The sequence below is a fragment of the Gouania willdenowi genome, chromosome 11 (genome assembly GCF_900634775.1).
Source record: "Gouania willdenowi chromosome 11, fGouWil2.1, whole genome shotgun sequence".
NCBI classification, from domain to species: domain Eukaryota; kingdom Metazoa; phylum Chordata; class Actinopteri; order Blenniiformes; family Gobiesocidae; genus Gouania; species Gouania willdenowi.
The window spans coordinates 7,461,455-7,473,493 of NC_041054.1; the positions used below are offsets into that span (position 1 = coordinate 7,461,455).

At 35.1% G+C, this 12,039-nt stretch overlaps 1 protein-coding gene across 2 annotated transcripts; it reads right to left on the bottom strand.

Annotated features, from left to right (window-relative positions):
* Positions 1-1,792: 1,792 nt before the first annotated feature.
* LOC114472649 (circadian-associated transcriptional repressor-like) lies at positions 1,793-11,127 on the bottom strand. Of its 2 annotated transcripts, none has more exons than XM_028461964.1 (6): positions 10,928-11,127; positions 6,644-6,998; positions 6,474-6,549; positions 4,964-5,042; positions 4,715-4,871; positions 1,793-3,292 (listed from the first exon to the last, which is right to left on the bottom strand). In XM_028461964.1, exons 2-6 carry the CDS (start codon positions 6,971-6,973, stop codon positions 2,963-2,965), a joined length of 972 nt encoding a protein of 323 aa, XP_028317765.1. In that variant the 5' UTR covers positions 6,974-6,998; positions 10,928-11,127; the 3' UTR covers positions 1,793-2,962. The 2 variants fall into 2 exon arrangements, with proteins under 2 accessions (XP_028317765.1, XP_028317764.1); XM_028461963.1 differs by having other exon boundaries at positions 6,644-6,973; positions 10,928-11,125.
* Between the last annotated feature and the right edge of the window lie 912 nt (positions 11,128-12,039).

Consider the following 12,039-nt stretch of genomic DNA (forward strand, 5'->3'; position numbering starts at 1 on the left):
AAACCTTGTCTTAATATTGAAAGGACAGTTGTTTTACTTTTTTTAATTTAGTAGCATGTACTTTTTTAACTTTTACTCAAGTAAGAGAGCAACTTCAATACTTTTACCAGTAATTTTTTATTCAAGTATCTGTATTTTTACTTGAGTACTGAAAACTAGTTCTTTTACCACCTCTGATAATAATCCCTTTATTATCATTTATTGTCCAACCTGTTTCCATCAGACTTTAATACTCCTCGCTTTATTCCAGGGATGTCAAAATCATTTTAGTTCAGATATAGACCAGTTTGACCTCAAGTGGGCTGTAGATTTTAGGTGGGGAAAAAAGACCCACTTTAAAATTTATTGTACCCTAGTTTTTAATATCAATTATTGATTTTGTTACCAATTTTTGTGTAAATTTAGAGGAATTTTGTGGAATTGTTTGTGTTAAATTGAGATATTTCTGGAAAAATTAGAAATGACTGCATTCATATGATATAAACAAAGGAAAAAAAGCAAGACCCTAAAAATATTGTGGAGAAGTGTCCACAACTGGATTATTTGGTATTTTACACAATAATCCATGTTTTCTGTCATTTTCACTTTCTCCTGTGGGCCGAATTGAATGCTTGAAAGGGCCGCATATGGCCCCCCGGGCCTTGAGTTGGGCCAAATACCGCCCTCATTCAAATTTCTGAACAAAATGCCTTGAAAAACAATAAAACTGATGAAAAATACACAAGATGACAACAAATGTAAACAAAAATAACCAAAACATACAAAACAACTATTTAAAAACACAAACATAAACAAAAACACACAAAATAAGAGACATTTCTATTTAACGATACAAAAAAAAACACACAAACAACAATACACAAAAACACTAATTTCATATCGGATTGTAAATGCTGAAATGAATTTTTTGATCACATTTTTCTGATCAAAAGTATTTGAAAAAGATCTGCTTTTTTTTCTCCTGCTACCTTTTCTATTACACAGGAAGTTGCACCCACAACTTGTGCGACCAACATCACACACTATTGTATTTCCCCATTCCAATGAATCACACACACTGCCGTTGTTTTTTTGTTTTTTTTAAAGCAAAATCATTCTTTTTAATGTAAAAATGTGAATTCATGAAGCGGTTACAAACAACCTAATTGTTAGAAACAAAGAAATTTAAAAAATAACAATTTGAAAAAGAAACACAAGAGGTGGAAGAAAAGTCTCCTTTCCCATTCAACATGGCCAAATAACAACGTTTTTCATACGTGAGGGTATTTACGTTCGTAACCCAAGAGTAAAGTTGTGCAGATGACAAAAGTTGGGCATGAGTTCAGGTTAATAAAATGCTAACACACGGGAGATCGGTACAATAATAACTTATAAATATAAAATGATGGAGCCTGAGAGAAATATTAACAGTACAAAGTTTGGTTTGCAATTAAATATGTGGTTACTATTTACCATTGTTTGTTGAACAGTAAACCTGGTCATAAAGCACAATGGTATGAATGCTGAAAATGAGCTGCACATAGGAATGAAAACTGCTCTAATCATCACATCTTAAGGATATTACTGTACTTTAGACAAGCTAAGGGCTAACTGCGTCAAATCACTAGTTAATCATTACACTTCAATAATGTCCACGTACCCAAATAAAACGGGACAGTTGGAAAGTCTGAATGTCAGTTGTAATACATGCAGAAATCTCATTTCAAGTATTACGTCTCTATGTCTTTGCAACTCTTTCAATGTGTAACTTTTCCTCATTGTCCTTCAAAGAGCGCCAGTATGAGTACAAATGTTCAAATATATTACTTTTTATTTATTAAAAAAAAAATAAAATAAAAATAAAGTGACAATCTTTCAAGTCTCTCAACCTGTAACATAATCCCTCATTCCTTTGCCTCTTCAGGCCAGCTCACATTTCTGTGTGAACGCTTCTTTTAACCTTCAGTGTTCACACACACACACACGTTTGCAACGTTGGTGTATAAGAATGCCTACGTTTTGAATGGCACTGTTTGTTAGTTGCTTCTATGTAATAAACAGTATCTCAGAGTTACACTTTTATTGTGATTTTTAGAAAATCCTTTCAGGCAACGACATGAGACGAGTTGGTGCTACTGATTCAGAGCCCAGTGGTTATAAATAAATACCAGGGCCAACAAACAGACACACAAAAGGTTAGGAGTAGTAGGACAACCACTGGGACTTCAACTCCCAACTCCCACCTTTCTCAGGGTCAATCTGCCAAATCATTCAGTTTCTCTGTAAAGTTTACACAACGGACAGAAGCAGGAATTTAGTGGAAAAATATAACATTTAAACAACAAACCAATTTAATTTAATTATATTATACTGGTGGAGGAAAGCTACATCTGTCCTTCCAACATCCTTATTAAACATTCCCTCAAATTCAAACCAAACAATGTGCTGCAAAGACTGGGATTCAGTGGGATTGGAACCACCAACCTTTCACTTACTGAATCCCTGTCACCCGTAATTTAGAAAAGCTCTTCCCCAATGAATAAACAGATCCTCTGTTAGCTCACATTCAGACAAGAGAGAGATCTGGTTGTTTTTTGTTTCTTTTTTTTAATATCAGTGGCATTAAATCCTGTGACACTGTGCACGTCAACTCCACAAACAGCAACAGAGCACAGATGGCTTAAGAAAAGACATGAGAAGAATTCAGCGCATTTTGTTTTTTTTGTTTTAACTTAATAATAAAATAAACACATACAACAAAGAAATATAGAAAGTGCAACAACCGTCAGAAATCAAAATGATCTTCAGGGGGTAGAACTGATCCTGTCCTTATTTCCTCCACTGGATTAATTCACCCAGCAGCCACGTCACATTGGCTCTGTGCCTAAATTCATCTTTATGTAACCCAGTCAGGACTTTACTGCATGGGCTCCGGCTGGCATGTGAGACACTCCCATGTGTTGGCGAGGTCAGTGGAGGCCGGCTAACGTGAGTCAGTTATTGCGATGGTGTTGCTTGAAGACACAGAGCTGTCCTGCATGGCTGGGCTGTGGGGAGAACTTTCTCTCTTTCCGCACAAACCCGACGCCTTGCTCAAAGTGTCTGTCCGCGTTTCACATTCCTGTCCGGCTGCTGCTGCTGTGGTGATGGTGGTGGTGGTCTCCTCTGGTGTTTTACTGGTGTGGGAGGATTTAGGTGTGGATGTAGTGTCTAATGAGCGTGCAGCTTGGCACGGCCACTGTGTTCCGTGTTTACAGCGCTTGGCTGGAAGCTCACCAACGTATTCAGGGTGTGACCAGCTCAGCTTTCTCTTCTGTTGGGGTGGGAGGAGAAGGAAGACAAAAAAAAAAAACAACTGTTACAAACCAAGGTGTTGTAGGAGGTAAAAACCCCCAGAAACACACTTGTTAATAAAGAAATTAACATTTGAATTCTACAGCAAAGCATGAGAAGCTGTTCGTCTGCACAAAGCTTTGTTTTGCCAGGATTTTACATAATAAGCTTAAACACTTCTGTAGGGCCTTTGATTTTCCGGAAAACAAATTGAAAAAGCCTAATTCATGTTCTAAAATGAAATAATCAATCAGATTTTTTTTAAAACTCTCTATTTAAAATCCGGCCCCAATATGACACAGAAATGCCTCATATGAGTTTTTTGAGACATTATTACACATTTACACTCTAAGTGCTACTTTATCCCACTCCCTTTTGAGCAGTGTATTTATGTTTATCTACAGTATTTATGTTAATACATATCATGTATACTGTAGCCATGCAAACTACAAATGGAAAAATGTATGTACACATACTATGAAAGCTTTTCTGTTTGTACTAAACTGCTTGAAATATTTTTTTTTTAAAAAATTCACAAAAAATGGATGATTGAATGTATAGAAAGTGTGACAAACTTAACGATATGTGCACTTTCAGCCATAATCTTGCGCTGCATGTAACGGTTTGAGTCGTGATCATGTTATCCTGTGACTGAGAATGAATGCAAAGCTTCACCTGAAGTGTGTTTTTAATGTGTTGTGATGAACACGCAGTTCAGATTATTATGACTGCATTCAAATCTGAATGATTATGCAAAATTTGAGGGGGATTTATCGGTTGGCAATAATGAAAGATTTCACAAATACTGTTTTGGGATCACATCACACATTTCGATAATATTTTTCCTCATAAACGGGTAACTGAGGGTCTAGCAGTGTGGCAACATAATCTTGCGTGATTTCAGCGTAATCATGCAATTTTCGTAAATTCTCTGAAGCAAATAAAATGAAAAAAAATGACTATCCACCCTATTCTATTAAGCATGTTTTGGTACGATTTTGGGAAGTTTAATGCCAAGTAAAGTCATCTAAACAGGGAAAGATGATGAAACTGAAAAGTTTAAAGTGACGCGGGAATGGGTAAACCCTGAAATGGAATTTTAGAAATTTTGAAACAGAAAATAAGAGGCCTCACTTCTGCAAACACTAGGTTGGGTTCAGGAGCTCAGATGGAAGTATTGGGATGAGTATTACAGGATCATTATGGAAGTATTATGCAAAAACAACATTTATTTCCCTTCCTCTTGCTTACAATTTGGTCATTCTTTTTGTACTTTTGGTGTGTAAAATAATTGCAAAAAAAAAAAGAAAAGGTCCTAAAGGTGGTGACTAACAGTTTTCATTCATGAAGACTTTTATTTGTAATATTTGCCAACAAAGCCTACGTTTAATAAGACGTTTACCTTAACAGGCAATGTGTGGAGCAGACTTTGGCAGCGGTGCATTGCACCATGAGGAGCTTTGTTGGGGTTCGGCTTCTCCGTGGATTTAAAAGCCAGGTGAGGAAACCACATTTTGAGCAGGATCTCGATCTGCAGCAGGTTTTGAAGGTACCTCTCACTGCCAGAATAAAAGACACATGGTGAGTATAACCCAAAACATTCAGCTCTATTGAAACATTGTTGGGCTTAAAAACATATGATGGTTTTTACCCCATTTCAGGCTTTTGCAGAATCCCAAGAATCCTCTGCAATCTGTCAATGGCAACGCTCTGCTGGAAACTGCTCAGACCTATACAAAGAAAACAATAGAAACAGATACAGTGGTTTGCATGAAGTATGATAATCCTATGCAGGGTTGGGGTCAATTATAATTGTAAATGGTAATTGATAATTAATTGTGTTCAAATAATTCACTTCAAAAATGTCAATTACATTTTAATTGAACACAAACCTGTGGAACCATGTTACAGCTCTATGGCTTACACATACATAATTTACAATGAATAAAATGTGTTTCATTTCAAGTTTACCAGTTAGTTCTCTTTAGGATCATTTTACCATTTAAAAATAAATCTAAAGGCTATACTGATAGAAAAAAAGGCTCAGATGCTCACACAAAAAATAACCCCAACATTTTCATGAATAAGAAATCCTAACAGGAAAATCAAGAGATGAAAAATAAATTAGATGATAGATAATATTTTATTTGTATTTTACAGCTGATTTAGGACATGGGTCAAAACTGATCCGTTATCATAAGAGACGCTAACAGAAAGCTAACACAAGAGGAAGTTTTATATTTTATGGGCTTATTTATTCAAGACTCAGTAAACATTTTTCAACCTTATTGTTAATATTCAGTTATTTCTAGGCTAATGCTATTGCTAGGCTAATGCTAAGTTAGTGCAAATGCTCGGCAAATGCTAATATTACGCTAATGCCAATGCTAGGCTAATGCTAACACTAGGCTAATGGCAGGTTAATACTATTGCTAGGCTCATGCTAGGTTAGTGCTAATGCTAATGCTAGGCTAATGCCAATACTAGGCTAATGCTTGGTTAGTGTTAATGCTTGGTTAGTGTTAATGCTTGGTTAGTGTTAATGCTTGGTTAGTGTTAATGCTTGGTTAGTGTTAATGCTAGGAGAATGCTAATGCTAGACTAATGTCAATGCTAGGCTAATGCTAACGCTAGGCCAATGCTAGGTTAGTACTATTGCTAGGCTTAATGCTATTGCTAGGTTGGTGCTAATGCTAGGTTAGTGACAATTCTAGGTTAATGTTATTGCTAATGCTATTGCTAGGCTATTGCTAATGCTAGGTTAATTATAACACAAATACTAGGCTAATGCTGATGCTAAGTTTATGCTAACATTGGGCTAATGCTAACGCTAAGTAAACGTCAAGTTAATGCTAAGCTAATGCTAATGCTAAGTTTATGCAATGCAGGCCAGAACCTGCATCCTCACTTGCATTTTCTTCAGGAAATGCAAATATTCTAGTTGAATTTGTAATTTAGTAATTAATAATGCAATTGTAATTGACTTTCAGGGAAAAAATATTAATAATTGTATTTTTAATTGTAATTGGAAAAAATGCTAGTCACTGTAATCGTATTTGAGTTGTAATTGAACATTAATAATTAAAGACATAATTGTAGTTAAAGAATGCATTTGACCCCAACCCTGAGATTCCTATGTTGGATCAAGCACACTGTCTTACCTCTGTCAAAGCGTCCAGCCTTTAGTCCGTAAAGAAGCTCTAGTAAAGGTTGAATAAACCGGCTCAGGTCTGCACACTGCAGGTAAACACACACACACACACACATTTAACACAAGGAGACACACAGAGGAAGAAATAGCAGCTGCCGTCATTTGAAGATTGAAGCTCACTTTCTCTGCAAAGGCCAAGTCCCCTGGTGACCATGCTCTAACCGCGGTGGCTCCAGGAGAGTCTGAGCAGAGATGTGTGGATTTCTCATATGTTTGTGGCCTGGAGTGCAGCAGCTGATCAGGACGAGGTGGATAGACGAGGTAATTCTGAGGAAACGACCTCATCTCCTTATCAGCTACGGGAGGCTTCTTCCTGCTGCTGTAGCCTTCTCCCTCTGAGAAGACGTCTGCTTCATCCTCAGTGTGCTCGCTCTCGCTGAGGATGAAGGTCGGTGTGGAAGGCAGTGAGTCGTAGGACAGCCATTTGGTAGAGCTGCCCAGTGAGTTCATCTGTAGAGTCCAAAAACAGGAGGAGCTACTGAATAAGTAAGTAGTGCAATGTCAAACACAAGCATGAGCAGAAACCTTGTTTTTAGGGCTTCATCACAGTAATGGCACACTAGGCCAGGGTTTTTTAACCTTGGGGTTGGCCAGAATTCAAATGAGGTCCCCTGAAATGTCTAGTAAAATGATTTAAAAAACAAAATTGATTAAACTGATTAAAATGATATTTTTGTCATTCTACTATTCAACTATTATTCTTTTTCAAATTAAAACACCACACACAATCTCAAACTGTACTGAAATATAATTCTAGTAAAAAAAAATACAGTATAAAAATGAAATCGTTAATTAAATAATAATGATAATTAAAATCATATTTTGTTATCTTTTTAATTATTATTTCTTTTCAAATTAAAACACCACACAAAATCTCAAACTGTACTGAAATATAATTCTAGTAAAAAAAAATACAGTATAAAAATGAAATCGTTAATTAAATAATAATGATAATTAAAATCATATTTTGTTATCTTTTTAATTATTATTTCTTTTCAAATTAAAACACCACACACAATCTCAAACAACTGTATTCAAGTACAAATCTAGTTAAAAAAAAATTAAATAGGTAATTAAATAATAATGATAGTTTAAATCATATTTTTGTAATTTTTTTAAATTATCAACCCTTTTCAAATTAAAACACCTCACACAATCGTAAACACCTGTATTGAAATATACATCTAGTTAAAAAAAAATACAGTATAAAAATTCAATAATTTTATATAATATTTTTCAAACTAAAAGACCACACACAATCTCAAACAACTGTATTCTATACTTTCACTTCCTCAAATATAAATGTAGTTGAAAAAAAACTATGATCAAAAACTAATTAAAAACAAAAAAGTCTCTGGGGTTGCAAGAAATTTGTGATATTAAAATTGAGTCACTCATGATCCAAAAAAAGGTTGGGAACCTCTGCACTAGGCTTTGATTTTAACACCAATATTTAATGGTGCGTAAACACAAGATCCATCAAAAACTTTAGAATATAAAATCCCACGTTGGCTTTCTGTCGATAAGCGAGTATGCACACTTTTTAAACTGAACACTTTCCCTTTTTGCAATATTCATTTTTTATCAAAAGCCAATTACCATAGGCTTTCACCAGTTCCATTCAAATACAAAGAAGCATCCTGGCTGCCAAGAGCTGCAAGCAGCATCCCCATTAAGACTCAGTATACTATGTACAGTACAAAGTTAAGAAGAGGAACAAAGCCCATGATCAACTCTGAAAGACTATCACAGCGAGACGAGTCACACAAAGAACCAGGAATTGTCCATGAGTACAAAAAAAAAAAAAAAATCACTGCAATTACAGTTAGTTTTCTACAAGAACTGACAAGAACTGCTGCAGCCAATGTGCACACATAATATTCCAGTATTTAGTAGGGGTGGGACACTGAGTTGACAATACAATTTGATAGAAGGTAATGGACTCACAATAACGATACAATACAATATTTTTTGGAAAGGATAAAAGACCAAAAAAATTTGCCGTTGGAAAAATAATCATGTTTGTATTTGACTTTATTTCTGGACAAAAGGCTGTGCAATTAATCGGAATTCGATTACGATTTTGATTCTTACACTTTACAAAAATAACAAAATTGAGATTATTTTTTTTTTTTTTTAAATCGATTTATTTATTCAATTTGGTTGTTTTTTGGGTTTTTTTTTTTCAATTATACATAAGTTTTATTTGCTGAATAAAACAAGCTTCTACGATTTATCTACAAAGAATAAAGCTGGCGCACTTGAGAAAAAACGATCATCAACACTAACTTAGAGTTGTTTAATGCACAGGCATTCAAGCTCCTATGCCCCGCCCCTTTTCATTTAAATAATATATATTTTAATTATTTTTTTTTTACAAAAGTGAACATACGTAATTTTAGTGTTTGAAGGTTTTTGTTTTGTACAAAAAAAAAAAAAAAAAGACTTTTATGTTGACAAATAATCGTTTGAATAATCGGGATTTCAATTATGATTAAAATAATCGTTATTGTTTCTATAATCGAGCAGCCCTATCGGGACATAGTTTTTATTTCAATCTGATCCCTCCCCCTCTCACGTTAGCACTCTAACCCTTGACGATACATCTTGTGACATTTTAATATTTTATTATTTATCGTCCAACCTTTGGTATTAATTTCAAGAATAGCTTATCTGAGTTTAAGGTGGAACTACTCACTGTCACTCTTCAGCAGGAACACTTTGAGCCTATTAAAGCATCAGGGTGAACCTTAGTTTTGTTTAGGTAGGGATTGACAGTAGGCATTACGTGTTAGGTGCGTCAGTTGGCAGAGGACAGATCAGTTGAATTAATGCCAACAACAACAACATGTACACTTGTGTGCTTAGTCACACCATCTCAGGGCAGAGGAACACAGTTTGCTTATCACCTCTCACACCAAAAGTATGAAAGTTCAACTGTGTTTTTGGCAAGTTAGTATCATAACTAAGTGACAAACTAAACACCTGCTACACAAACGCATAAGATCTCGTGTGTCTGGGCGTGTTGCTCCTTCTCACGTGTATGACTGCTATATCAGATGTGGGCAACTCAAGGCCCGTGGGCCATATGCGGGCCACGGAAGAAAATACACAAAAAATAAACCCAAAACACATGAAATGAGGGCGAAAAATAGAAAAGGACAACAACAATAACTTCAAAACACATGAAATGACAGGAAAATACATAAAAGGACAATAAAAATACACAAAAATGACTCCAGGACACAGAAAAATGACAGAATAATACACAAAATAACTTCCAAAAACCCAAAACAACAACAAAAACACATAAATGACAACAGAAAAACACAAAAATGAGAGGAAAACATACTAAACAACTGATCATTTGTCCCTCCAATCACATTTTTTGGCCATGATACAAGTTGCTGATCTCTGTGATTAAACTTTTAACAGCCATGGCTACATGTTCATATTATAGTAAAGGAATAATAACTCTTTCTTACTTTTTGGTTCTATTCGGTTTTTATCTTCATGTGTTTATAGATCATGAATTGGCCATTTGGACTCCATTTTTATAAGAGATATGATGTGAGTTAAGATAATTATGATTTTCCTTATTTCCCTCAGCTTCAAAGACTTCCTACACATTTCTACACATAACATTATAGATTTAAGTCCCCAGTTGTAATCAGTCACTCTCCATGCATCAGTATGTCATTGCCAACCAGCTTCAATGCTCATATTATCAACACATCAGAAACACTGCTAAATATAGACCAGTAAAGTGATGTGGGGATTATTGTTCATGTTTTCTATGATGGGATTCAAACTGACTATTTCCAACAACCCATCACCACAGACATCATCTCATTAACTCTTCAAACAGTCCATTTGAATTGAATCAATAGAGTATATTATTAACACCAACTCTATTACAACCTTAGCTAAATCAAACTGATAAAAAAAAAATAAAAAAAATGAGAATCAAACATGAATATATGAAAAGGTTATGAAAAAGAAAGAAAAATGAATAAGAGAAAAGAAAGGATGATTTAAACAACAACAACAACAACAACAAAACAACAACTAAAATGCAAGTAAAATTCGTTTTAAATGGCATAGTGTCTACAAATGACAGTAGAAGATAATAAACATGTCCATAAATTATGTAAGAGTAGTTTGGATGGTTTCAAGGACTGTATGGATTTATGTTTTATTCACATTAAGACATTTTCTTCAAAAATATGGTTTAGTAATGGCTATAATTACACGTTTAAATAAGAAATACATTAGAGTTGTTGGAGCATAAGAGAATGTGTTTAATTCATGTCTTCCATAGATTTAAAACGGATATTTTGTAAAGTAATTGTTTTACAAACTACAATATAAAATAATAATAGTAATAATAATAAACTCTCTTACCTTCTGGTCGTAGAACAGGACTCCAAATAACAACGAAGCTTCTTTAGAAAAGTTTTTTTTTTTTTTTTTAATACAATATTATCGCGTAGTAATGAGGATGTGGCTTGTTTAAGAAGATCCAACGCTCTGTTTTAACGGTCAGCGTCTCTGCTCTCATGTCCTCGCGACTCGCATAACAAGTACCGACCGACGCTACACGTGCTGACAGGGTGTGCCGTCGCCATTGGCTAGTGTAGGGTTGTGCTCGCATCCCGTTGGCTCGGGGATGTGGCCTATTGGCAGCGTCCGCAGCGGTGATTGGTTGGACTTAAGCGAGGTCCCGCCCCATCACCAACGGCCGCACGTGTGCGTGGTGTGGCAGGAGTGCAGCACGAGGCGTGAGCAGTGTTTGGGAGGAGATTCACTGAGAAATATCTGTTTCATTAGAGCTGCTGGTATTAGTTACACGATTACACAAGAGTTGATTTTACTCGCTTTAGGTACATGTCAACCCTAGAGAGCGAACTTCTTATGTATACAAGAAAGAAAAAAGCTCAAATTAGGTCTGATGTAATGAAGATCACTGCTATTTCCTGATATAATATTTAATAGATTATATTCACTTATATATGTCTGTAATACACACTAGAATAAAGTTAACTGGCTAGTTTTACTAGTAATACTAGTGTGTAATGTCCTCACTTCCTACATCCATGAAATATTCTCACTTGTCCTCCATAATTCCTCTTTTCTGACAGCTCCAGCATGGTTTTCCCTACACACTTATCTCTTTTACATACATGACCAAACCCCTCTCAGCCACTTTCCAACTAACTTTTTCTACACCACCTTTTTTGTCATCACCATCCACACCACAAGATGCAACACTACTGTTAGAGCCATTATTATGTTATTATATCATTATTATGTCATAGTATTTTTATGTTTAAATATTAATATGTTTGGAATAGGTAATTTTGAAATAGTTTTAAAGGTAATGTTGTTTAAATATTGATTTATGTTGATGTTTTTAAATGATCAGAGTTTCTGTGCTCCATTGGTTTTGACTTGCTGCTGTAAACCTGGATTTCTACCGTGAAGTGTGGGTTAGTGTCGAAAACTTGCCTGATTGT